Below are 27,768 nucleotides of genomic sequence, written 5' to 3' on the forward strand. Positions count from 1 at the left end.
AATAATTTGACTTCATCCTCTCTTGAATGCATAACTGTGACACATCAAATATTTGCTCTTGATGGCTCTGATTTATAAATATATTTTATAGCTAAGTAGGTTTATGGATCTTCACCTTTGCAGGGCCTCTCTACAAGTATTTGTGTGTAAGCAACCAGTCTCAGCTGTGCTGACCATACTTTCTGTAAGCAGCTACGACTGACAACTGATGTACCAAGCATGTCTTCTTGCAGTGCCTCTCCACTTTTGTTGGTTGTGAAACAGTTTTTCAAGGCTGAACTCCTTGTACTGCAGGAGGAAGTGGTGTGTGATGCCAGTGTATGGGACCAGAAGTTATAGACATTGATCAATAACAACTTGTGCTGGTACACCACTGAAGTTTCTAATCAGAAATGACATTTATTTGATCTGATTATTGCTATTATTATGATTATTATTTTCACTGATGTTCCTGTTAAAAAAATAGATGATGGTGCCCAGGAAATTTAGTTGAGATTGAATAGCAATTTCTTTGATACTAGATCAATTTTAATTTGTTTTTTTTTGTTACATTTGTACCCCGCACTTTCCCACTCATGGCAGGCTCAATGCAGCTTACATATTGTATACAGGTACTTATTTGTACCTGGGGCAATGGAGGGTTGATTTTCCAGTCATTTTTTACTGTTAACCAGTGAAGTTTTTAATCAGAAATGACATTTATTTGATGCACAAGTCCTTATATATATCCGGTACTATTTTTGAATTTTTACTGTACATTATCCCCAGATTCTATATATGGTACCCAAATTTCAGCGCCAGAATTTCAGCGCGAAGTGAAGATGTGTGCACAAACAAATTGTTTAATGAGCATTAACTAACAATTAATTGATGTTTAATAGTCAATTATTGCAATTAATTGTCAATTCTTGGGGTTTCCACAGCTTCTGCCTGCACGCTATTCTATAAGATCAGATGCCTAAGGGGCCCTTTTACAAAGGTGCACTGAAGAATGGTCTGCGGTAGTGTAGATGTGTGTTTTGGGTTGCGTGCAGAATCATTTTTTAGCACACCTGTAAAAAATGTCTTTTTAAAAATTTTTTCCGAAAAAGGACATGCGGCAAAATGAAAATTGCCGCGTGTCCATTTTGAGTCTGAGACCTTACCGCCAGTCATTGACCTAGCGGTAAGGTCTCACGAGGTAACCAGGCGGTAATGATCTACATGCATAAAATGTCGATTACCACCCAATTACCGCTCGTGCACCAGAAAATAACAATATTTTCTGGCGCGTGTAATGGGCGTGTGTAAAAAATGAAATTACCGCACAGGCCATGAGGAAACTCAGAACTGCCACGCTTTGGGCTCGCATAGTACACGGCTTAGTAAAAGGGACCCCTAAATCCCCTTGTGCACAACTCAAAAGGGGGCGTGGCCAGATAGTTACATGTGGTTTTATAAAATAGTGCCATTTCCACACCCAAATGCAAAGAGTTGGCCACTGGCGTTTACACCAGGTTTCAGGTGGCATAAATACCGATGCCCAACTTTGAGTGCAGGAATCGACTCTAAGCGTTATTCTATAAAGAATGCTCAACCTGGCTCACCCTAGCTCTTAGTGCCAGCTTTTTAACACCATTTAAAGAATTCCCCCTATGCGTCTGCCCTGGGATGGCTTATCCAGAGCAGACAGAGCCCAATCTGAGTTAGTCAACAGAAGAAGTGTTTCTGGCACACAGTTTCCTTAAATATTTCATTCATTAATTCTAGTGACCCTTTTCTTCATTTTGCTTAAGGGGGTTCACTGTTCTGACTAAGTGTCGCGTTCTTGAGGGCCTTGGCATACTGTCAGGTCCTCAAGGCACAGTGCTTTTTTTGTGCCGGTACGCAACGGTACGGCGTACCGGCACCTTTTTTTTTTGCTCCCCCCGCCCCGTGCGTCCATGTCCCCCACGTAGTGCCAGCCCCCATTTCCGGCCGCTGCTGCTTCTCCTGTTGAGCAGCAGCGGCCGCTACACAAAGAAAAAGATTTTTTAAAAAAACTTCAAACCTGGCTGAAACGCGGCACCCCGGCACTGTAGACAGCCATTAGGCATTGGCTGTTGCCCCGCAGCCGCTCCTCCTCTTGCCTCTACGTCACTACGCTCCTCCGGGGTTTTCCTCCAGGGGCAGTGACGTAGAGGCAAGAGGAGGAGCGGCTGCGGGGCAACAGCCAATGCCTAATTGCTGTCTACAGTGCCGGGGTGCCGCGTTTCAGCCAGGTTTCAATTTTTTTTTTTAATCTTCTTTTTCTTTGTGTAGCGGCCGCTGCTGCTCAACAGGAGAAGCAGCAGCGGCCGGAAATAGGGGCTGGTGCCGCGTGCGTCGCGACTTCGCGCCGTTCGCGGGAAACTTGGCAGGGAGAGGGAATCCAACAGAGGGAAGGATTGGGGAGAGAGAGAAAGAGGGAAACCAACAGAGGGAAGGATTGGGGAGAGAGAGAAAGAGGGAAACCAACAGAGGGAAGGATTGGGGAGAGAGAGAGGGAAACCAACAGAGGGAAGGATGGGGAGAGAGAGGGAAAAACAGATGGAAGGATTGGGGAGAGAGGGGAAAAACAGATGGAAGGATGGGGAGAGAGAGGGAAAAACACAGATGTAAGGATTGGGGAGAGAGAGGGGAAAACAGATGGAAGGATGGGGAAAGAGAGAGGGAAAACAGATGGAAGGATGGGGAGAGAGAGGGAAAAACACAGATGGAAGGATTGGGGAGAGAGGGAAAAACAGATGGAAGGATGGGGAAAGAGAGGGAAAACAGATGGAAGGATGGGGAGAGAGAGAGGGAAAACGGAAGGATAGGGAGAGAAAGAGGGAAGACGCTGGATGGAAGAATGCAGAAAGAAATAGGGGAGACACTGGAAGGATGGGGAGAGAAAGCAGAGCTGCTGGATGGAAAAGGGGAATAGAGAAAGACTGGAGAATAAGAGGAAGGGGCATGGGGAGAATAAGGGTGAGGAAAAGATGAAAAGCCACAGGTAGATGAAGGAAATTAAAGAATGGATAGTAAGAATGAATTAAATCTGGTCAGAGAGAGAGCCTGAAAAATATTGAAGAAAGCAATGAAAAAGGAGACAAAAATGACAAATGGCACAGAAGAGTTAAGCGAAAACAAAGAAAGGAGAATCACAGACTGGGACCAATATGGAAAGAAAAACAGTCACCAGACAACAAAGGTAGAAAAAAATCATTTTATTTTCATTTTAGTGTTTGTAATATGTCCAATTTGAGAATTTACATTGGCTGTCTTATTTTGCACTGGGTATACTGGAGCTGTAAGAGCTTACAGAGATTATTTATAATGAAAAAAAATCACGTTATTTTTTTCTCCTATAGTACTGTAATATTTTCAATGATGTCTGTTTATATGCGCCATGGCTGGTATAGGGGGTGTGGTTAATGTGGGTGTGGCTATCATAGGGGTGGAGCCATGTGTGGTGACCCCGCCCATAATGAGTACCGGCACCTTTTTTTCTACAAAAAAAGCACTGTCAAGGCAGCACTGGGAATTGTGAGCCCTTGGGCCCCTGCCGCGGAGCGGCAGAGGCAGGCAAGACTGTCTTGGAACTGGACGTCCGAAAGGACCAGACCGGAACTCTGGACTGGAAGTAGGCAACTGAACCGGCAGAACAGGAACCGCTTCACATGTACTTAGCCACCTTTCCGCTAGAGTTGAGCTCTAGCGTGCGGGCGGCTGACAGGACTTGTAGGGCAAGGCCGGAACTGAAGATCCAGAGGACCCACCTCGGGTCTAGGAAACACGAGGGAACAATACTAGACTGCACTAAGCGCTGCACGCAGCCGCTAAGCCAGGCACACCAGACAGACTAGACAGACAGAAGCTTATCAGGAGCAGGGACTAGGGCAGACATGCAAGCAAGGAAGAAGGGGAGACTGGGAATGCCCCCAGGGCAAACCCACTAGCTAGGTCGAGGCAGGTAACAGGATAAATCCCCCAGAAGATACACACTAGCTAGACAGATACAGGAATCAGGATTCATAAGCAGGGATCCGGATAAGCACACAGGATATACAAGCAAGGCACAAGGTAGACACACGGGACAGAAGGTAGCTAGGCAGAGCGGGAAACCGGATAACACTAGCTAGCCAAAACCAGGACTCAGGACGAACAAGCAGGGACCAGGATGTGCACACAGGATATACAAGGTTCAGGATGTGCACACAGAATATACAAGCAAGGAGTAGGGCAGGCTGCAAACACAGACTAAAGGCAGAAGGCTAGCAGCCCACGCAGAAGGGCAAGCAGCCCACAGGTACTGGGAACCGAAGGGCACTAGCCCCACAGAAGGGCAAGAAGCCCACAGGTACTAAACAGAAGGGCAAGCCCACACAGAAGGGCAAGAAGCCCACACAGAAGACAGGCTTAGAAGCAGCGCAGCAACACACTAACTAACCTGTCGGCCTCTGGGCATGACACCAGACAATGACACCATGCGAAGGCACTGACTGCAAGCACAGGCCTTCCTTATAAAGGAACTCACTGATGAGTCACCACCAGCAGGACAGAAGCAGGAAGTTCCTTGCCTCCAAACAGAGGCTTGACACACAGAGGAAGTGAGCCCACAGGAAGGACAAGCAGGAGCCATCTTGGATACTGGCATAGAGGAGGCGGCAGCCATCTTGGAAGAGGCATAGCCCACACAGGTGAGGTCCAGTAAGGCAATCAGCACACAGAGCCAGAGAGAAACTAAGACAGAGACAGACACAGAGACAAGCAGAAGCCAGCACAGCCACTGACTCCCAGAAACAGGGTAAGTCTGAGGGTGGTCACGGCCACAGACGTGACACTAAGGAAGTGGCCATCAATACAATCACCTACTGTTGTACTTTCTAGCTTGCTGGTCTTCATCCAAGAATGTGGAGGGGTTTTCTAATTAATTACAAGAACTTCAAAATAAGGGGGTGGAACACAGCAAATAGGTGGCTATGTAGGAAAGGGAGTCCAAAAAGCACACAAGCAATAGCAAGCAGCCTAAAAGAGCACAAGGAGCCTTCAAGAGAGGGAGGGGCATCATACCAATACTTTATTGATAAGACCCGACATGGCCCATGTTTTGGCAAAACTGCCTGCATCAGGGGTCTGAGGGTGTAGGCCATCGACCGTTTGCTGCCTACCCGAAGGTGTAGACCGAGTATCCTCCACAGTCTGTCTGCCACCAATAATCCAGCCAAAAGGTTAATCCATGGTAATCCTCAGCAAAAGTTCTGTCCACGCCAATAAGCCAACACAAGGGTTAGTCTGTAGGAATCCTTAGCAAAAGGTCAGTCCACACCATAAGACCTCCAAGAAGGAAGAGATCACGGACCATGTCGGGTCTTATCAATAAAGTACCGCTCTGACACCCCCCTCTTGAAGGCTCCTTGTGCTTTGGAAATCTGTGGGCAATCTGTGAGTGCTGGGAGAAAATTCCATAGCTGTTTTTTTACTCTTCACTTTCATTCTTCTTGTTTTACGTTATGAAGGGATAGAATGCTTATGGGATGCATGCACATCTGTCCCTTCATAACGTAAAACAAGAAGAATTACTACTACTAGAAATGTTAGTAGTAGTAATTCTTCTTGTTTTACGTTATGAAGGGACAGAATGCTTATGGGATGCATGCACATGTGTGTGTGTCCCTAATAACTTTTGCGTTTGGTGTCTTAGTCATACCAAGGGACTCATTTTCAAAACCAAAAAGCATCCAAAAAGTCATAAAATGGCAGAAGGATGCTTTTCTCTCAAAATTGTCCAAGTTGCGATTTTCAACATTTTCCTCCACAGTTTGTTCAAATTGCAAGGGAGCGTGTTTTGGGCAGATATTGCCCAGCATTGAATATCCAGAAATAACGCCGGTGGCGGTCAGCAAAATGCTCACCACTGCCAGCTGAATATTTTTTCTTTAGTGCTTAAATGGATGTGCCATTGGTGCGCTATGATGTTGGAATAATGTTACATTCATGCACGTAAGTGCTAGGCGCGTGCCTAGCATTGTAGAGTGCAAGACACACAGGGGCCCTTTTACTAAACTATATTAAGCACTAACGCGTGCTTAATGTAGAAAACATAGCCTAAAGCAGGATGCAGTAAAGTGTTTTGCATTAATTTTGCCATTTGCACACGCTAACTGTGCAATATCTAATTTTGTTTTAAAAATTTTGGGAGGCGTGCCAAGAAGAATAAAGGCTGGATCTAAGGGAATAACTATCCAGACTAAATTGCAGATACATGTAATTATTATATTCCAAAAAGGTTGTTGAGTGTGTGGACGAGTGGAAGCAGTACTTGATTACAGAATTACTGCTAGTCACTAAGAGCCCTGTTTACTAAGATGCGCTACCGTTTTTAACACTCGCTAAACGCTAGAGACACCCATAGGAATATATGGATATCTTTAGCATTTAGTACATGCTAAAAACGTTAGAGTGCCCTTAGCAACGCTTAGTAAACAGGGCCCTTAGGTCTGTTTTGCACAAAAATGGAAAAATTCTATTTTACCCTCCTAACACTTTTGGCTGGATAAAGTTTAGCAGGTAGCTGGAATGGAAAGGCTAGTTTGGGAACAAAAACGTCAGCCTTGGAGATATACTTCCTTTTGGTCACCTCTTTCTCCGTCTTCTCCATCTTCTTGACTTAATTTACTTGTATGGTTTAATCCTTGCTACATTTATTATACGTACTCTTTCCCTATATAGTCACATAGTAAATGACGGCAGATAAAGACGTGTACGGTCCATCCAGTCTGCCCAACAAGATAAACTCATTTTACATGGTATGCGATATTTTATTTGTATACCTGAGTTTGATTTGTCCTTGCCATTCTCAGGGCACAGACCGTAGAAGTCTGCCCAGCACTGTTCTTGTACTAAAAGTTCTGAAGCTAATGTTGAAGCCCCTTAAAATTTACACTCCAGCCCATCCACATCTATTCAGTCATGATCAGTGAACAGACCGTAGACGTCTGCCCAGCACTGGTTTTGCTTCCCAATTACCAGTGTTGCCACCCAATCTCCGCTAAGATTCCGTGGAGCCATTCCTTATGCTATATTCCTTATGCTATATATAAACAGCTTGAACACTGGGAACTTAATGGATTGAGATAACACTTCCCTCCCTGATCTATTGGAAACTCTGTCTGGGATTTGTATTTTTTTTTTTTTTTTTGCCACTGGTTCATCTTTTCTTGATAGTCTCATTGTTGGTTCCTTTAAATATGGCAATGTTTGTTTTTTTATATTGCAGCCTTATTGCTTGACTTGTGTATATGACATACAAGGCTATTCAATTCCTGTATCAATATTCTGCTGTACTGTTCATTACTTTGTTATGTTTCTAAAAACAATTTAAAAAAATTATTTGAAATAAAAAAAAAAAATTGGGAAGGGGGGAAGGGCATGTGTCAGGGGTGGAGAATGGGCCTGAAAGCACTATTCAGCTAGCACGCTGATATTACGCATGCTGAGGGGCTCTTTTACTAAGGCACTCTGGCGTTTTTAGCACGTGCTAAAAATAGGCACGCGCTAAACCCTAAAGATGCCAATGTATTCCAATGGGCATCTTTAGCGTTTAGCGCATGCCTATTTTTAACCTGTGCCAAAAACGCCATCACACCTAAGTAAAAAAAAACCCTGAATAAAGCTGCAGGACCCTACGCGCCTCTGAAATGAGGCGATAAGTGCCCCCATGTTAATTTTTTCAGTGGCCACCAGGGGCAGACTGACCATTTGGGCAGTGGGGGGCCCAGTACTTCCCTCATCCCACTCTCCCCTTCATCCTTGGGTTCAGGACTAGAACCCTCAACTCTCTCCCCCTCCCACACTCCCATCTCCGAACCCCCACCCCCACCTGCAGCGAGAAAAGAGCTTCCAATCTAAGCGGTAATAAGAAGGGGAAGGAGAAGGGAAGGGGAAGCCGAGTCTGCACTTACTATCCTGAGGCCTGGGTACACTGACGCCAGAACTTCTCTCTGCCACGGCCCGCCCCCTTCTGACATAACTTCCTTCTTCCATAAGGGCGTACCACGGCAGAGGGAAGTTCAGGCGTCAGCGGACCAGGCCTCAGGATAGTAAGTGCTACTCAGCCTCTCCTTCCCCTTCTTCTTACTGCTTGGATTGGAACTTCTTTCCTCGTTCTTGTCACCTGCGCTGTTCTGCATTAAATAATGATTTGTAGGTGGATTTCAGTGAACATGTTTCCTCTTTTCTTCTGTGGGGTGGGGTTGCAGTTTTCTCAGTGTAATAATTGGCCTCTCCATCCTAGTTCTTAAAACTTTTCCCAATGGAACTGAGGTGGGGGTGGGGATGAATCCTTAAGAGCAGCAGAAATCTGCATAGTGGAATTGTGACAAGGAGAGGGCAGAAAAAGGCAGAAACAGTGTTGCTCTCCTAAAGGGAGAGAGAAGGGGGGTTCTGGAATCAGATGTTGGGAGATGGGGCACTGATTATTAACCGGTGCTTGGATCTGAGATAGCAGAAAGGGGCTGAAAGAGCACCAGTGATCTGAATGGGGTGGAATGGGATGACATGGGATGGAGAAGGCCTAATGATCCTTATTGCCCAGGGGCCCAGATCACTCTCAGTCTGCCCTTGGTGACCATACACTAATGCTAGAAAGATATAATTAAAAGACTGCACTAGAATGGGCTTAGCATGTGGAAAGTCCCGCACTAGGGCGCAGCAAGCCCATTTACTATCGTGGCTAGTAGAAAGGCCTCATAGTGCGTAAATGCAAGGGGGCATGGGCATGTGAAATATTTACGTGTGTGAGTTATAGAATACTTGCATTTACGCACTGAAGTGCTACATGTAAGAGCGTTCATTTTCGCCTGCTATCGATATGGCACAAGTGGGCAGCACCTAAATGTCAGCACATAAATACTGACACATTAGTATGCTATAATAAAATCTGGGTGCCCGGATGCCAATATAGAATTCACGCTCAGCACACTGCATTTTGGTGCCTAAATTATGGGGCATTTAATGGAATTGACCCCCGTGTGTCCTCCTTCTATATAGAGTTCATCATTCTATGGTGGTGGGGGAGATGTGGATTTTTCATGGAATCGCAGTCACTCAAAGTTACTCACAGTGCTTTATTGCTTGAATCGCACTGTTCATTCCTATAGGTGGATGAAATTCGAAGAGAAAGTGGAAGATGGAGGAGAAAGATGGAGTAAACCTCATGTCACCACGCTGTCCTTACACAGTTTATTTGAACTAAGAACTTGCATGGAAAAGGGGACAATCCTGTTGGATTTTGAAACCTGCAGTTTTAAGCACATTATAGGTACGTAAAACATAAGGCTGGAGAAAAACAGTAAGCCAGGTAAGTGAGGCAGGAAGTGTTGTTCGAGGAACATCACCCTTACCTGGCTTTCCATGGACTAAGCCCAGGTTCCAGCACTACTTGTCCTGCCCCTTCTTACAGGAAGTTATCAACATGGATGGGATTTAGCAGTGCTGGAATTTGGGCCTGGGGAAGTAGGCCTTGGTCAGTGCTGCAGCTGTGGTGGCAAAGGTCCCATGGGGTGAAAAGTGGCAATGACCACTGCAGCAATGGTGATGGAGCTGGGGGAGGGGCACTAGCGCATAGCTGCAGGGGTCGCCAGCAACCCTAGCTCTGGCTACATGCCTGGATCCTGGTGACACTTTCCAGTAAGCACACTACTCAGCCTGTGAAGCAGCTTCCCACAGAATCTACATCCTTAAAGGTGTAGAAAAGACAGCCACATTTGTATCCATGTAGATTCACTGCCAGCCTACATTAGCACCTTTAAGGGGGTAGGATCCACTGCTTAAGTTGAGCAAAACTTGACAGAGAGGGTCACCATGTGGAGGAGGCACCCCTTTCGCCTCAGATTGGGGAAGGGAAGCACCATGGGCCCTGTCCATTATGGAAATCCAGGATTACATTAGAAACAAATTCATAGTACAAAAAGTCAGATAAACTTTATTTTAAAACCGACACATCTGAAAAATTTCTCAATGGTATCATTTGAAAATAAGAATTTGGCCCCTTGTTTTAGGCCCTTCTGTGTGATAATGGTCTATGAACTAATACATATGTCCTAAGTCAGAGATGAGACTCGGCCGCCGAGAGACAAAGCCGGGCCCGGCGCAAGTCCAACACCCCCTTCGCGCCATTGCAGTTTGACTGTCACTTACTGCATCTGCTCTTTCTCCCTCAGTCTGTCTCTCTCCTGCTCCTGGGTGCCTGGACCTGGGATATCACATTAACGCAGCTCTGCCACCACAGATCCTTCTTGCCACGTCCCCTTCCGCCTATGTGGAAACAGGAAGTGCTTCACACAGGTGGAGGCAGGACGAGGCAGGAAGAAGGACCTGTGATGGCAGAGATCGTTAATCTTGTAGGAGCCCTACAACTGCTAGAAGTTGTGGCAGCCATTTTGTAGTAACTGCCACCAGTGTTCCCTCTAAGCTGAGCGGGAGTCCTCCACCTACAGTCCTGCCAGTAGGGGGTGCTGTTTCACTATCACATTACCTGCCAGTCCCTAGTGATGAAAAACACAATATTGAAGTACCACCCCCATTGGTAGGAATTCAGTTGGAGGACTCCCACTGAACTTAGAGGGAATAGTGGCTGCTGTGACAGGCAGGAGCGACTGAGCATCGTTTCTGCCCTCTGGACCTCCGGGCAGTTAAGGTAAGCCCGGGGGAACTTATGGGAGTGGGGGGTGGGCTGGGGACTCAGTCAGCCGTTATATACATCTAGGATGGAAGGGTGGAGGGACTTGGGTCATGAGAGAGGGAGGGGATAGCAGGAAAAGTGGTGCTTCAACCAGGAAGGTAATGAGGCACTGGCCAATATTCAGACTGGTGCCCATTTAGCTTTGTGGCTAAAGTTAGGACAGCTGTTTTGCTGTTCTAACTTCAGTCACTTAGCTAACCGGTTAGTGGTCTGAATATGGCCACTAACCAGTTAAGTCCTGACCCCTCCCATACGCCACCCAAGCTCCGCCCACAGACTGCCCAGGCATTAACTAGACAGTGCAGGGATGGTCGGTGGTGATATTCAGAGGCACTGTCGGGTTACATGGTGCTGAATATCACTACTTAGGTAGTCAGTAGCAATTTAACCATTCAGAAGTCTCTCCTGCCCTGTTAAATTGCTTTGAATATAGGGTGGAAAAGTTACACAGAAGAAAGTTTTTAAAATTCTTGGAAATATACTGGATTGTGGTGGACATCCTTGTGCCACACACAGACAGAGTTTTTAGTTGGCTCTTTGTAGAATAGTTAGGGTAATAGGTAGATGTAAAAAAAAATAACTTTTGCAAACCAGCATGTAACCTATATCAGAAATATCCCTACTACCTTTTGGGGTTGTTGTTTTTTTTGTTTGTTTGTTTTTTGTTTGTTTTTTACAATTTCCTTGTACGTTTAAATAGTGAACGTCAAAATGTCCAAACAGTGGTGTCATATGGGATGAAGTTACCTATCATTTTTAAATTCTATTTTTAAAAATTTTTAAATCAAACTTTTTTGATTCTAGAAACTGTAACCAGCCTTCAAATTGCCAACAACGACTTAAAAGCAGAGCTGAAAGACAAAATAATGTATGTTCTCCTCCGACGATACCTGCACCAAACTACAAAATCCCAGCGAAGAACTGTGGCTGATATGGGGAAAAACTGCTGCAGAGGTAGGATTTGTGAGCAAAAATATGGGTGGTATTTTACAGCCAATATAGGGGTCCTTAACGTGTAGTTAATACACATAGGGGCCCTTTCACTAAGGTTGCCAAAAAATGGCCTGCGCTGGTGAAGGTGTGTGTTTTGGACACCGGCTGCCTTTCAGGTGCTGTGGAGGACTTGCAGCTCATCTGCATATCCTTACAGCCTTCTCCGGGGTGACACCCAGGCCCACCCCGATCCACTCAGGGCCTCCGCTCTAGGTGCCCAGCGCTCCCACCAGGTGCTGTGGAGGACTTGCAGCCCTTCTGCATTTCCTCACAGCTGTATCCGGGGTGACTCCAGTTCCACCCCGATCTTCCCAGGGCCTTCTCTCCAAGTGCACAGAGTTTCCAGGTGCTTTTTGGCTAGGATCAGGCGACCCTCAGGGGGAGGAATGCTGGCTTCGGCTTCGGCCTAACCCCTGGTAAGCCTTTCCTCAGCTGAGAGGTACCCACCTCTACCACCGGCTGCCTTTCAGGTGCTGTGGAGGACTTGCAGCTCATTTTTCTCTTTGTATCTAATCTTTTTCCAGTTGCTAAAGTGCCTTAATTGTTTATGGCCCCTATTCACATTCTCTTCCTAGCTCTGTCCCTTCCTAATCTTTTCCCTCACCCCCTACCTCTCCCCGCTACAGGAACTCACTTCCCATCCATTGACTTCATCACCTCACCTTCTCTCCTACCCTCTTCCTCCCTCTTGGCTTTTAATCTCCGTCTCTTTCTTCCCTCCATTTTGCCTTCCCCATTCCACCTAAATACCTCTCGCCTTCGACGCCTTCGTGGTCACACCTCTCCTACTCTCCTCCGCTCTCTTTTACTCCTTCTCTTACTCTCAGCTGGTGACATCAATCCCAATCCTGGCCCTCCTCACCAACTATTATCCAAACTCTACAGATCTCACCGTGACCTCTCTAACCTCATCTCTATTCCTCTACTCCCCTCCTCTTCTCTGCCCTTCTCTTGTGCCCTATGGAATGCCCGCTCTATCTGTAACAAACTCCCCTATATCCAGGACCTCTTTATCTCGCGTCACCTCCATCTGCTCGCCATAACAGAAACCTGGCTCTGCCCTGATGACTCTGCTTCAGTCGCAGCCCTGTGCCATGGTGGTTATATATTTTCACATACTCCTCGCCCTGCTGGCCGTGGGGGCGGTGTTGGACTACTTCTCTCTCCCTCCTCTAGATTTCAACCCCTTCTTCCACCTCAATCTCACTGTTTTTCCTCCTTTGAAGTCCACTCTATCCGCCTTTTCTCTCCTCTGCCTCTTCGAATAGCGGTCATTTATCGTCCCCCTGATAAGTCCCTTTCATCCTTTCTCAGTGACTTTGACGCCTGGCTTGCCTTCTTCCATGATCCTTCCTCCCCCTCTCTCATCCTTGGTGACTTTAATATTCCTGCTAATGACTCTTCCAACTCTTATATTTCCAAGTTACTCGCTTTAATGTCGTCCTTTAATCTCCAACTATGCTCCACCTCCCCACTCATCAAAATGGTCACTGTCTTGATCTCATCTTCTCCTCCAACTGTTCACCTTCTAGTTTCCTTGCCTCTGATCATCCCTCCTCTGATCACCATCTTATAACTTTCACACTTAAATCTCCTCCCTCCCAGTCCCGTCCTATCCTATCTAATTTATCTAGGAATCTTCACGATATTGACTCTTCATCTCTATCCTCGCATGTTTCAAACCTCCTCTCTACTGTGGCACCATCCACGTCTGTCAACGAGGCTGTTTCTTCTTACAACAATACTCTATCCTCTGCCTTAGACACTCTTGCACCTTTGATGACCCGCCCTGTAAGGCATACAAAACCCCAACCTTGGCTGACTTCTAATATCCGCTACCTACGTTCCTGTACCCGCTCCGCCGAACGCCTCTGGCGGAAATCTCGGGCCCTTGCTGATTTCTTACACTTTAAGTTCATGCTGACCTCCTTCCAATCTGCTCTTTTACGTGCCAAACAGGATTATTATATCCAACTGACCAACTCTCTTGGCTCTAATCCTCGACTTCTCTTCACCACATTGAACTCTCTCCTCAAGGTGCCCCCTCCCCCAACTCCCCCTTCATTATCTCCTCAGACCCTTGCTGAATTCTTTCACAACAAGGTTCAAAAGATAAACCTTGCTTTCTCTACCTCACCAGCTCTCCCTCCACTAGTCCAGTTCCCCTCTCTCTCCTTCCCCTCATTCCCTTTCCTCCTTTCCTGAAGTTACTATTGAGGAAACTACACTTCTCCTTTCTTCCTCAAAATGTACCACCTGTTCCTCTGATCCCATTCCCACCCACCTTCTTAATGCCATCTCTCCTACTCTTATTCCTTTTATCTGTCACATGCTCAACCTCTCACTTTCCACTGCGACTGTCCCTGCTGCCTTTAAACATGCTGTGGTCACACCTCTCCTTAAGAAGCCTTCACTTGACCCTACCTGTCCCTCTAATTACCGACCCATCTCCCTCCTTCTTTTTCTCTCCAAATTACTTGAGCGTGCTGTTCACCGCCGCTGCCTTGATTTTCTCTCCTCACATGCTATTCTTGACCCATTACAATCTGGTTTTAGCCCTCTCCACTCAACCGAAACTGCGCTTACTAAAGTCTCCAATGACCTATTACTGGCTAAATCCAGAGGTCAATATTCCATCCTCATTCTTCTTGATCTTTCCGCTGCTTTTGACACTGTCGATCACAGCATACTTCTCGATACCCTGTCCTCACTTGCATTCCAGGGCTCTGTCCTTTCCTGGTTCTCTTCCTACCTCTCCCTCCGCACCTTTAGTGTTCACTCTGGTGGATCCTCTTCTACTTCTATCCCTCTGCCTGTCGGCGTACCTCAGGGTTCTGTTCTTGGTCCCCTCCTCTTTTCTATCTACACTTCTTCCCTTGGTTCATTAATCTCATCCCATGACTTTTCCTACCATCTCTATGCTGATGACTCCCAAATCTACCTTTCTACCCCTGATATCTCACCTTGCATCCAAACCAAAGTTTCAGCGTGCTTGTCTGACATTGCTGCCTGGATGTCTCAACGCCACCTGAAATTAAATATGACCAAAACCGAGCTTCTCATTTTCCCCCCCAAACCCACCTCCCCGCTCCCCCCGTTTTCTATTTCTGTTGATGGCTCTCTCATTCTCCCTGTCTCCTCAGCTCGAAACCTTGGGGTCATCTTTGACTCTTCTCTCTCCTTCTCTGCTCATATCCAGCAGACCGCCAAGACCTGTCAGTTTCTTTCTTTACAACATCTGTAAAATCCGCCCCTTTCTTTCCGAGCACTCTACCAAAACCCTCATCCACACCCTTGTCACCTCTCGTTTAGACTACTGCAATCTGCTTCTTGCTGGCCTCCCACTTAGTCACCTCTCCCCTCTCCAGTCGGTTCAAAACTCTGCTGCCCGTCTCATCTTCCGCCAGGGTCGCTTTACTCATACTACCCCTCTCCTCAAGACCCTTCACTGGCTCCCTATCCGTTTTCGCATCCTGTTCAAACTTCTTCTACTAACCTATAAATGTATTCACTCTGCTGCTCCCCAGTATCTCTCCACACTCGTCCTTCCCTACACCCCTTCCCGTGCACTCCGCTCCATGGATAAATCCTTCTTATCTGTTCCCTTCTCCACTACTGCCAACTCCAGACTTCGCGCCTTCTGTCTCGCTGCACCCTACGCCTGGAATAAACTTCCTGAGCCCCTATGTCTTGCCCCATCCTTGGCCACCTTTAAATCTAGACTGAAAGCCCACCTCTTTAACATTGCTTTTGACTCGTAACCACTTGTAACCACTCGCCTCCACCTACCCTCCTCTCTTCCTTCCCGTTCACATTAATTGATTTGATTTGCTTTCTTTATTTATTTTTTGTCTATTAGATTGTAAGCTCTTTGAGCAGGGACTGTCTTTCTTCTATGTTTGTGCAGCGCTGCGTATGCCTTGTAGCGCTATAGAAATGCTAAATAGTAGTAGTAGTAGTAGTAACCCACGGCTGGTTAAGTTCTGAGTATCGACCTAACCGGCTATGTGTTAGCCGGCACTGCAAAAGCCAGATAATCAATGCCAAGGCCTGGACATGGTCCGGCATTGAATATCCAGGAATAACACCGGTGGTTGTAAGCAAAACACTCACTGTCACCAGCTGAATATCTAAATTTAACCTCCTGTTTCTACATGTTAAACAGCACATTGCTGAGCGGGCATGGCATGGGCATGCAAGCACACTAGCTAGCGCGTTATACTTGCTGTGCGCTAATTGGCTAGCATATAATGAGGGGGCCCAGACCCCTGAGGCCCCCATATGGTTACGCCACTAAGGAAATTTATCTCAAGCACTTTTTTAAAAATCTGTGAGCGCCTATGTGCTGATGCAAAAGCTGGCAGGAAAAGTTTTACAGTAGAAATGTATTCCCAATGAAGGCATGTGTAAATATCAGCTTTCTGACATCGCCCTTTTCCTAAGGTCTGTGAAAGCAAAAAGTTTCAGCCTAATCATTAATATGTCAGAAAGGTGAAAGGTAGATTTGAGAGATCTTTTCCCCTGTTTCTGGACAGCAGTATTAAACATGAATGTTGAATAGAATTCTTCTCTTAACACGTAGGAGGAAGAGGACACGAACTAGTCACTGTAATTTTATTTGCCTAGAAAATTGCAATGGCAGTTTGTGATTGACTTTTCCTAGTTTAAGCACGTTCAGCTTTCTTCTTAATTGAAATTATTTCTCATTGCAGGTAAAAAAGCTCCCTCAAAAACTTCAGTGATTGAATTCTCAGATCAACCTCTGAAAGAGCAGGTACGGAAGAAGTTAGAATAGAAGGAGGGTAATTTAAAACAGTAGCGATAGGGGATAATATTCAGCATTTTTAAGCCACTGACCACCACAAAGTGAAATGAGGTCAGATTTTCTATGTTGGGCCATGTTTAGCACACACAGGGCCCCTTTACCAAGCTGCTGCAAAAGGGGGCCGGCGCTGGCCATTTTTTTTGGGGGGGGAGCCCTTACCGCCACCCACTGAGGTGGTGCTAAGGGGTACCGTGCTAAGCTGGCGGTAACCGGCAGCACACAGCTCTGCCCAGTTACCGCCGGGTACAGTCCGGGGCTACAAAAAGAAATACATTTTTGTAATGCCGGAAATAACGGTGCACTAGGGGTGGGAAGGACCACTAGGCTGCTGTGGTAGCCCGGCGGTACTTCCTGTATAGCGAGCGGTAAGCTGATAAGCTGATAGTGAGCAGTAAGTAGCTGATTATAATCTTGTACTCCAATATCAGTGTGATTTTTTGTTGTTTCAGCTAAAAAACAAATTTAAGAGGAAGATAGCTGAATGGACAGAAGTATCAAACATTCTTGTTGGTGAAGTTGACTTCCTTGATAAGCCGTTCATTGCATTCATCAGATTGAAGGAGGCAGTGATATTGGGAGCTTTAACTGAAGTAGTTCTTCCAAGCAGGTAAAATGCCATCAAAGGCCATTTTATAAACCCTGGAGCTCTTTTACGATGCTGCCTTAGGAGCTTATGTGTGCCTAACGCAGCTGAAAATAGCATACCGCGGAATGTGCTCAGGCATCCTGCAGTAACTTCCAAATTAGCATGTGCTAAAAAAACTTTTTTGAGGGGACATGTCAGGGGCCAGAGAGTGGGACTTCCTAAACTAAACTGTTACATTAACGCACACTAAGGGAGGGATTCTATATATGGTGCCTAAAAAGTCTGCACGGAAAACATGTCTGCCTAAGCGAATTCTGTAAGCGCATAGATTTAGGCGCAGTATTTATTTATTTATTTTTATTTATTTGTAACATTTGTATCCCGCATTTTCCCACATATTAGCTGGCTCAATGTGGCTTACAAAATAACCTAATGGTGGATGCCAAGTACGGTAGGTTTTAAACAAATACAATTAGAAAAAGGGTCAGTTAAGGTAGGGGTAAATGGATACAATAAGGGACAAGGAAATAAATAAAATATTCACTGCAATGTATGTATAGATGCATTGTAGAGTTGAGGCATTTAAGTAGAATCAATAGGGTAGGCCTTGCAAAACAGATAGGTCTTTAAAGTTCGCTTGAAGTTTTGATGGTCGTGCGTCGTTTTCACGCTCACGGTATACAAGAATTGATTTGATTTGCGCACTTAAGTAAGAAAAATTGGATGCATAGGTTGATTTGAATCTGAGTCCAATGCAGCTTGGATAGTGAAGGTTCAGAAAAGTACGTGATGAACTGATTCTGTTTCTGGCAGGAAGATCTATTAAATCAATCACATATCCTGGAGCTTCACCCTAGATTATCTTGTGGACCAGAGAGCAAATTTTGAAAGTAATGCGGTCCTTGATAGGGAGCCAGTGTAGATTCAATCAAAGAGGTTTAGCGCTATCAAATCTTTTTTTGTTGAATATCAGTCTGGCTGCTGTGTTTTGGGCTGTCTGGAGTTTTTTCATAAGCTGTACTTTACAACCCACATATATTCCATTGCAATAATCTGTGTGGCTCAATACCATTGATTGTGTCAAGTTACGGAATATATCCCTCGGAAAGTAGGGTCTTATACCTTTAAGTTTCCACATAGAATAAAACATCTTCTTTATACTGGCATAAACTTGGCTCTCTAGTGTAAGGTGCCTATCAATAATAACTCCTAAGATTTTCAGGCTATCAGAAATAGGGAGATAATAAGTAGGAGTGTTTAGGGTTGTAGGCTTGTAATTTTTGTATGGGGATGAGAGGATAAGACAATGTGTTTTTTTTCGGTGTTTAATTTCAGTTGAATTGAGTTAGCCCATGAATCCATAATGTATAAGTAATACACTTAGCTGACATCCTCGCAGCTAAATCTATGTGCCTTGTGATATCCCCTTCTCACTCAGGGTGACCTGGTTCTCAATATGCAGATCATATGCAAATTAGTGTGCTACCCCTTCTCGCTCAGGGTGACCTGATTCCCACTCAGCACATTAAACAGGTCTCACCAACTGCGTAGTTCTCAGGCAACTCTTTATTCCAGCCCCTGGGCACACTTCTTCTAGCTTAATACTTTATGCTTTCCTAGATCTTCACACTGAGCCTCCCCACACAGATACATGGGCTCAGTACTACACCAATACTTTGGGGACTCTCAACCCCAGGCTTTGCAGCCTGCTTCTCTCAGTACTTTGGACGCACAGTCCCCTCTTTGAACACACAGTTCTAGACACACAGTCTTTTCTTCTTTGGACACACAGTCCCTCCACTGAACACACAGTTCCTATAAGTACTGAGGACACCCAGTCAAATACTAATGCTTTAGGGACTTCTTACCCCAGGACTTTCAGCCTGCTGATCTCCTTTGGACACCCAGTCCACCCCAAGTCCATAAGATTAGCCAGTATCTTTCAGGGGCTCTCTTCTTCTGCTGCTAACTCACTTCCCTTCCTTTCACAACTCAGGTGGGGTATAAAGTGGTTAATTAGCTACACACAGGGTTGCCAGGTGGAAAATTTTTTTCCCACCCAATCTAGCCTAAAAACAGCCCAAAACCCGCCCAAACTCAAACCCCGCCCCTGACACCCCCACCCCTGCGTCATCACCCCCCGCCCCCGCCGTCATCAACCCCGCCCCCGCCGTCATCAACCCCGCCCCCGCCATCATCGGCCCCGCCTCCCCCGTCACTGGCCCCGCCTCCACCATCATCGGCCCCGCCTCCCCCATCATTGGCCCCGCCCAGAACGTCACTAACCCCGCCCAAAACATCACTAACCCCGCCCCCCGCGGCCGAAAAAACCGCCCGAAAAACCGCGGAAAAGAAAAAAAAGAAGCCCAAAAAACCGCGACCCGCCGCGGGCAAAAATTACCCGCGGCGGGTCGCGGAAAACTGCCCAATTGGGCAGTAAAACCGCCCACCTGGCAACACTGGCTACACAGGACCCAGCCCATAACCGCCTGCACCTGTGGACTTCCCAGGGCTCTCCCCGGTCCTAGCGACCTCCATCTATTCTCCTAGCGCCCTCTAGTGGCCTACACCATATAGGACACCCTCTTACTTATCACAGCCTCCATTTATACCAACAGAAACATGGCATAATTCCCAGCGCGTAGATTTAGGTGTAGAGGGCCATATTCTATAACAGTGTGCGTAAATTTTAGAATGCCCATGAAATGCCCATTTCCCTGCCCATACCATGCCCCTTTTTGCCTGCGTGCATTAAAATTTAGACACTGTGCATTATAGAATACACTTAATGATTTGCGTGCATAAATTCTAATTATTGTCAATTAGTGCTCATTATTGCTTGTTAATTTCTATTAACAATGCTGATTGGCTTGTTAAGCCAATTAAGTTGCGTGCTTTGTTATAGAATGTGCTTGAATTTCATCGTAGTACGCTAGGTGTGCTATAATAGATTCTGGGATAGGTGGTTACCACAAGATTACCATGAGCCCTTGCCACCTACAAACTGGTAATGGTCTGTGCTTACTCGGTAATTTTTTTTAATGGTCGCGTGCTAATGGCAACATTAGCACATGACCATTAATGCAAAAAATAAATAATCAGTTATATTTTGGCTGCAATAAAAATGTCCTTAGTATGCAGGAAGAACCTACACAAGGAAGCATAAAAGCTGCTTTTTGCGTTAGCTTAGTAAAAAGATCTCCCTCCTCATACTTATAATAAGCTGTATTTCCTGCAAACAATGTGTGGTGCTGTTTAATCTGGGCTCTGGGCCTACCCCCATTCACATTACCACAAGGCTGTATGTTGAAATCAAATAAAAAATAATCCTTACATTCATAAATGTTATTTCATTACAGATTTCTATTCATCCTTTTGGGTCCTAAGGCTAAATTGAAGGCTTATCATGAGATTGGGAGAGCCATTGCCACGCTGCTCACAGATGAGGTAAACTTACATACAATGGAAGCAGTATATGCAACTCGATCTCATGCATATTCATTATGGGAATCTTGAAAACCTGACTGGGTTGTGGCCCTCGAGGACCGTGGTTGCCCACCCCTGAGCTACATGTTATTCTGTAAACCGGCAACTAAATGCAATGATGCGCAGTTTGAAGATGGGAATACAGATGGGTGGAGTCTGGGTAGAGCATGAGTGACCAAAATACCTGATGAATCAAGGAAGGATTCCCTATGAGACGATACTAATCCAAGAAGTAGGGAAGGGATGTTAGGTAACCAATCCAAACAGGACTCCAGAGTAGGGTTATCATATTTTCCCCAATGAAAGAAGAGGACACATGCCCCACCCTATGCCACCCCACCCCGCCCCTGCACCACCTCTGCCACACCCACCACACCCCTAACCACACCCTACCCCACCCCCTGTAACTTTGACACTTCCCCCAAAGAAAGCCAGATTTTTTGTCTCTCCCCCCACGTTATCTCTTCCTCAGTTTTCCAGCCTCCCTCCCCTCCATCCACATGACTCCATTCATTACCCCTCTCCTCCCCTCCCTTCCTGTCCCTTACTGTAGTGCCCCAGTGGTCTAGCAGCCTCTTCAGGGCAGGAAAGAGCCCTCTCTTGCTCCCAGCGCCGATTCAAAATGGCTGCCGAGAGTTTGTAAGGCCGCCATTTGAACTCTCGGCAGCCATTTTGAATCAATGCCGGGAGCAAAAGAAGTCTGCAGCCACGCCGGGCAGGAAAGAGGGGGCTCTTTCCTGCCCCAAAGAGGTTGCTAGACCATCAGGGCACCACACTAAGGTAGGGGAGGGGAGGATAGGACACTCCTGAGGCCTGCCCACCCCCACCCCTGCCAGCCTGCCCATCTCCACCCCCACCAGCCTGCCCGTTCGTCCGCAAATCGGAACAAATGGGCAGGATGGCAAAACCTGCCCAGATACCCGGCCGTGTCCTCAAAAAGAGGACATGTCTGGGTAAATCCGGACGTGTGGTAAACCTGCTCCAGTGGTTAATGAAGAAAAAAATGTTTACTGCCACAAAAAGGTTCAATGGACTCGATACGGTCCTGTGTTTCAGCAGTAATATACCTGCTTCAGGAGTCAAAGTCTCTATATATACAAAAATACATTTACAAAATATAAATATGGTCATGTGCTTTGCTGATTACATGTGAGACTGTATACATTCACCTCTGAAGGCCTGTTTGGATTGGTTACCTAACGTCCTTTCCCTTCTTCTTGGATTATTAGAGCATTAGTGAGGCACACCTTAACTTCCGGAAATCACTAAAGACCAACCTGTTCGAAAAGGCATACCCTACCGACCCAACTTAAGTGCCTGAACCCTGCAACAGAACGAAACCAAAGCTCGTAAAGAACACTATCACATAACTCTTCTTCTCTACGATTCCCTAATGTGTCTGTAACACATGAATCTCATTCGACCATAACATCACTTTGTATTTGTTTCATCACCGGTGGTGGCTAACGGCTCACGGTACTATGTAAGCCACATTGAGCCTTCAAATAGGTGGGAAAATGTAGGGTACAAATGTAACAAATAAATAAATAAATTTGAGAATACTATCATTTATGTGTGCTTCTTAGTAATCTAAGCATGAGCTGGTGTAAGTGGTTGTGCCTAAAATCCAAACTGTAGCTACGTGATGCAAGGTTCTACATTAGGAGTCACAGCCCTGGAAAAGGATCTAGGTGTCATCGATATGTTGAAACCCTCTGCTCAGTGTGCAGTGGTAGCTAAGAAAGCAAATAGAACATTAGGGAAAGGGAAAGGGGACTTGATATACCACCTTTCTGAGGTTTTTGCAACTACATTCAAAGCAGTTTACATATATTCAGGTACTTATTTTGTACCAGGGGCAATGGAGGGTTAAGTGACTTGCCCAGAGTCACAAGGAGCTGCAGTGGGAATTGAACTCAGTTCCCCAGGATCAAAGTCCACTGCACTAACCACTAGGCTACTCCTTCTTAAGAAAAGAATAGAAAACAAAAATGAGAATATTAAAATGCTTTTGTATCGCTCCATAGTGCAACCGAACAGTGGCGTTCCTTGGGGGGCTGACATCCAGGGCGGATCGCCGATGCGTCCCGCCCCCTGGGTGCAGTGCGACCCTCCCCCCCCCGGCGAAAGGAAACCCCCCAGCGAAGGGAAAAAAACCCCGGGTGCATGCCGCTGGGGAGGGGGGTGTCGCGCGCCTGTCCGCTTAGTTTGTTTCCATGCTCCCTCTGCCCCGGAACAGGAAGTAACTTGTTCCGGGGCAGAGGGAGCACAGAACGAATGTAGCGGACAGGCGCGTGGCACCCCCCAGCGGTGTGCACCCAGGGCGGACCGCACCCACCGCCCCCCCTAGGAACGCCACTGCAACCGGACCTCGACTACTGTGTGCAATTCTGGTCACTGCATCTCAAAAAAAGAGATAGCGGAATTAGAAAAGGTACGGAGAAGGGCGACAAAAAAGATAAAGGGGATGGGATGACTTTCCTATGGCTAGGGTTCTTCAGCTTGGAGAAAATACGGCTGAGGGGAGATATGATAGAGGTCTATAAAACACTGAGTGGAGTGGAATAGTTAGATGTGAATCGTTTGTTACCATTTCCAAACATGCTAGGACTAGGGGACATGCAATGAAGCTACTAAGTAGTAAATTTAAAATAAACTGGAGAAAATATTTCTTCAGTCAATGTGTAATTAAACTCGGGAATTCGTTGCCACAAAATGTGGTAAAAGCAATTAGCTTACCAGAGTTTTAAAAAGCTTTGGATAATTTCCTAAAAGAAAAGTCCGTAAGCCATTATTAAGATTTACTTGGGGAAAATCCACTGTTTATTTCTAGGATAAGCAGCATAAACACTGATCTGAGATCTTGCAAGGTACTTGTAACTTAGATTGGCCACTGTTGGAAACAGGATACTGGGCTTGATGGACCTTTGGTCTGTAAGTAGACACATGGAGGGGCATAATGGAACAGAAACGCCTATCTCCATGGGCGTTAATCTCCGAGAACGGGTCCGTGAAGGGGCGGACCGAACCGTATTATCGATAAAAAATAGACGCCCATGTTTTATTCGCCAATGTGTGAGCTGGGCGTTTTTGCTTTTCAGCGATAATGGAAAAGGAAAGTGCCCAGCTCAAAAACGAATAAATCCAAGGCATTTGTTCGTGGGAGGGGCCAGGATTCGTAGTGCACTGGTCCCCCTCACATGCCAGGACACCAACCGGGCACCCTAGGGGCACTTTTACAAAAACAATAAAAAAGGTAAAAGAGCTCCCAGGTGCATAGCACCCTTCCCTTGTGTGTTGAGCCCCCCAAATGCCCCTCAAAACCCACTGCCCACAAGTCTACACCATTACTATAGCCCTAAGGGGTGAAGAGGGGCACCTACATGTGGGTACAGTGGGTTTGGGGGGGTTGGACGACTAATAAGCATTAAGCAGCACAATTGTAACAGGTAGGGGGGATGGGCCTGGGTCCACCTGCCTGACGTCCACTGCACCCCCTAACAACTGCTCCAGGGACCTGCATACTGCTGCCTGGGAGGAGGGTATGACATTTGAGGGTGAAAATAAAAAGTTGTGAAACATCATTTTTTTGTGGTGGGAGGGGGTTAGTGACCACTGGGGGAGTCAGGGGAGGTCATCCCCGATTCCCTCTGGGGGTAATCTGGTCATTTAGGGCACTTTTTGGGGCCTTATTCGTGAAAAAACAGGGTCCAGGAAAAGTGCCCTAAATTCTAGCTACAAACGCATCCATTATCGGCGAAGGGCGCCCATCTCTGTTCGGGTGATAACCACGTCCCAGTTCCGCCTTCGACACGCCTTCGACACGCCCCCGTCCACTTTGTCCGCATCCGCGACGGAGTGCAGTTGAAAGCGTCCCAAATTCGGCTTTTGATTATACCGCGTTATTCGTTTTTGTGAGATAAACGCCCATCTCCCGATTTAGGTCGGAACTTGGGCGTTTTTCTCGTTCGATTATAAGCTGGATACTGTCCTTGATAAAATAAGTGCCAAGTATGTACCTTCTTGGTGCCTGAAAATAGAAGCACTTATAGAATTATCCCCTATATGCACTGTCACTAGCCTCCTTTCTTTCTCATAGTCTTCTTTTGCACAGTACTCATGTACTTTCACCATGGATTTATCAGGAACTGGGTTTTCTTCCACAGCAGTGGGCAGTTGTAAGGTTGACATCATTGGCCTTCACCACAATTAATTAGCCTCGAGCAAAATTTCTACAAATTCTCAGTAGAAGCCATTGAAAGCTGGTTCAAAATATTTCTCTTTCAGCTATTTCAATGTGTTGCACGTAAAGCTATGAACAGAGAAGAGCTCATTGCAGGAATTGATGAGTTTTTAGATGAACTGACGGTACTGCCTCCTGGCAAATGGGACCCTACTGTACGGATTCAGCCTCCAAAATTTCTGCCTTCAACACAGAAAAGGTAATGAAGTGCAAAGAATTTGAGTAACAAACATGTGACACTCAGTTGGTGGCTTAGCCCATGGCAAGATACACAGAAGCAATTTAGAGGAAGTTTGAGTTATATATATATATAGCTAATCTTCAACACTTTCTTTTAGCCCATTTAAAGGAGGACTCTCTTTGTTTTATTTTTGTTAGTTTTTTTCTTACTTTTATAATAACTTGATTGAACCAGGGAAGAATGAGAAATGTCTCCAGCAGGTTCATGATATTGGAGGAAGTTCAGAGGAGCAGTAGGAAACTGGTAGAGTCAAAAACATAAATTAAAGAATTAACTCTGTTTTGTTTGTTTACCTGGAAGATTCTTCTGCTCCACTGGGTCCTCTAGTTTATTCAGAACCAACCCTGAAAGCTGGTGCCATGAGCCTTCTTTCGCAACAGTTCAGTGGATTTTATTTGCCTATTTAGATCCCTCTCTCCCCCTCCATTTAGCTATTCTGGCTATAGCAGTGATGGTCCTTGGCCAGGGGCCATGCATCAGAGCCTGTTTTGGAACCCTGGAATCATAGGTGTCTCCCTTGAATGATAGCCCAACTCCTTTCTCCCCCAGGGGGCTGAGAAAGCCGCCTCTGCAGTATTCCCATCCCCAGATGATTCAGGGAGCGGCAGACCCAACGCAGGGACTGAACTGGGAACTTTGCACATGGTCACTTCCAGTGAACCACCAGGCCAGTTCAGCCAGGGTCATTTTTAATTCAGGATGTTTGGCCTCTACAACACATCTTAGTGGATATGAAATGGTGCCATGGGTATGTTTAGATTGGGGGAGTCGAGTGCATTCAGATGATTTTCAATTGTATGTGTGCTATTTTGCAAACTTTCACTCCCCACCGTCCCTTCCCCCTTGACCTGTACAAAATCATGGGCAAAGCATACATACTCTTTTAATGATGCAGACTTTGCAGCTGCTAATTTTCAAAACGAAACAACATAGGTTGTTTGTCTACGTAAGCAGGCTTTTGGAAAAATGCTTAACCGGCCAAATAATTTTTTTTTTCACCAAAGAAACTTGAATTGAAAGCATTCTAAGGTGACCCTGTTTTTGCTTCAGGAAATCAATGTTGTTCCGTGAATCAAAACCCCACTGTAATGGGAATATGCAGCATCATGATGAAAGACTTGCACATGGCCATCCTCATGTTAGCGATGAACTGAAAAGAACTGGACGGTGAGTACTGCACGGGTAGAACTGTTACCATTTCTCTGCCTGTATATTTATTTATTAGGATTTATTTACTGCCTTTTTGAAGGAATTCACTCAAGGTGGTGTACAATAAGAATAGATCAAACATGAGCAATAGGCAATTACAGCAGTAAAAATATTAAAATAACAATACAAAGTATGGCATAGTATACTACTTACAATGTCAACACAGTATGTAATTGAACATTTTAATTGACAGTGTAGGGTATATGCAAAGATGGAACATATAGATAGGTAAGAGAGTAAGAGGAGTTAGAAAATAAGGTGACTAATTTAAAGAAAGTTGCACATGAGGTCAGAGAGATAAATGTTATCTCAGCTAGGGTAGGAGTGGCTAAACATGTCCTGCTGTGCAACCCGTGTCACTCCTTGAGTGGGTGAGATGAAAGAGTTAGTTACTACTTCCATTAAGGGCCTGGTTGAAGAACCAAGCTTTCACCTGCTTGCTGAAGTAGAGATAGTCTTGTGTTAAGTGGAGCCTTTCAGGCAGTGCATTCCAGAGTGTGGGGGCTACTCTGGAGAAGGCTCACTTGTGGGTATCACATTAGCCACACTATCCATTAGCACATACTAAATCCATTATCACACCCTAATAAAAGTACCCCCTAGTCTGCTTAATATTCTTTCACATCAGTGGCGATCCTAACCGGCATGACACCCGGGGTGGATCGCTGATGCGCCCCCCCCCCCCCCCCCCCCCGGCGAAATGACACCCCCCCCCGGGTGCACGCCGCTGGGGGGGGGGGGTGCCGCGCCGCGCGCCTGTCAGCTGAGTTCGCTGACTTCGCTGCAGCTCCCTCTGCCCCGGCCGGAACAGGAAGTAACCTGTTCCGGGGCAGAGGGAGCTGCAGCGAAGTTAGCGAACTCAGCTGACAGGCGCGTGCCACGGCACCCCCCCAGCGGCGTGCACCCAGGGCGGACCACCCCCACCACCGCCCCCCCCCTTGGTACGCCACTGTTTCACATACAACTGAATAAAATATGTGATGCTAGAATTTAACTAATTTAACTGTACTTTTCTGTGTGTGCAGGCTGTTTGGGGGGTTAGTGAATGATATCCGGAGAAAGGCTCGCTGGTATTGGAGTGATTTTTATGATGCCTTGCATATTCAGTGCCTGTCGGCCATTTTATTTATATACTTGGCAACAGTTACTAATGCAATTACATTTGGTGGCATGCTGGGAGATGCCACTGATAACATGCAGGTACGTGAGATTGTTCTACTTGATTGCCTCCCTTTATGTTAGTACATCTTTGCAGCTTTTAGGGCCCTGTTTACAAAGGTGCACTAGTGTTTTTAGCGTGCGCTAATCATGTAGATGCCCGTAGGAATATTATGGGCATCTACACAGTTAGTGCGCACTAAAAATGCTAGCGCGCATTTGTGAACAAGGCCCTTAATTTGCTTCAGCATGAAAGCATTAATATTTTGGGGGGGGAGGGGATCGTGGTGCATTTTTTCCTCCA

The 27,768-nt window shown here is 46.0% G+C and overlaps 1 protein-coding gene across 3 annotated transcripts in view; it reads left to right on the forward strand.

The window, feature by feature from the left end:
• LOC115476681 (electrogenic sodium bicarbonate cotransporter 1-like) overlaps nt 1–27,768 on the forward strand; it is a 79,496-nt gene that overhangs the window by 497 nt on the left and 51,231 nt on the right. For 2 of the 3 annotated variants that reach the window (XM_030213193.1, XM_030213194.1), the window contains exons 2-9: nt 9,141–9,301; nt 11,528–11,677; nt 16,429–16,490; nt 16,991–17,148; nt 20,487–20,574; nt 24,901–25,055; nt 26,148–26,264; nt 27,332–27,506. In XM_030213193.1, the coding sequence (XP_030069053.1) occupies nt 9,141–9,301; nt 11,528–11,677; nt 16,429–16,490; nt 16,991–17,148; nt 20,487–20,574; nt 24,901–25,055; nt 26,148–26,264; nt 27,332–27,506 (1,066 nt within the window). Of the gene's footprint in view, nt 1–9,140; nt 9,302–10,540; nt 10,679–11,527; nt 11,678–16,428; nt 16,491–16,990; nt 17,149–20,486; nt 20,575–24,900; nt 25,056–26,147; nt 26,265–27,331; nt 27,507–27,768 lie in introns of those variants that run through there. The other variant, XM_030213195.1, reaches the window with a different exon arrangement.

The sequence above is a fragment of the Microcaecilia unicolor genome, chromosome 8 (genome assembly GCF_901765095.1).
Source record: "Microcaecilia unicolor chromosome 8, aMicUni1.1, whole genome shotgun sequence".
In the NCBI taxonomy this organism is placed as follows: Eukaryota; Metazoa; Chordata; class Amphibia; order Gymnophiona; family Siphonopidae; genus Microcaecilia; species Microcaecilia unicolor.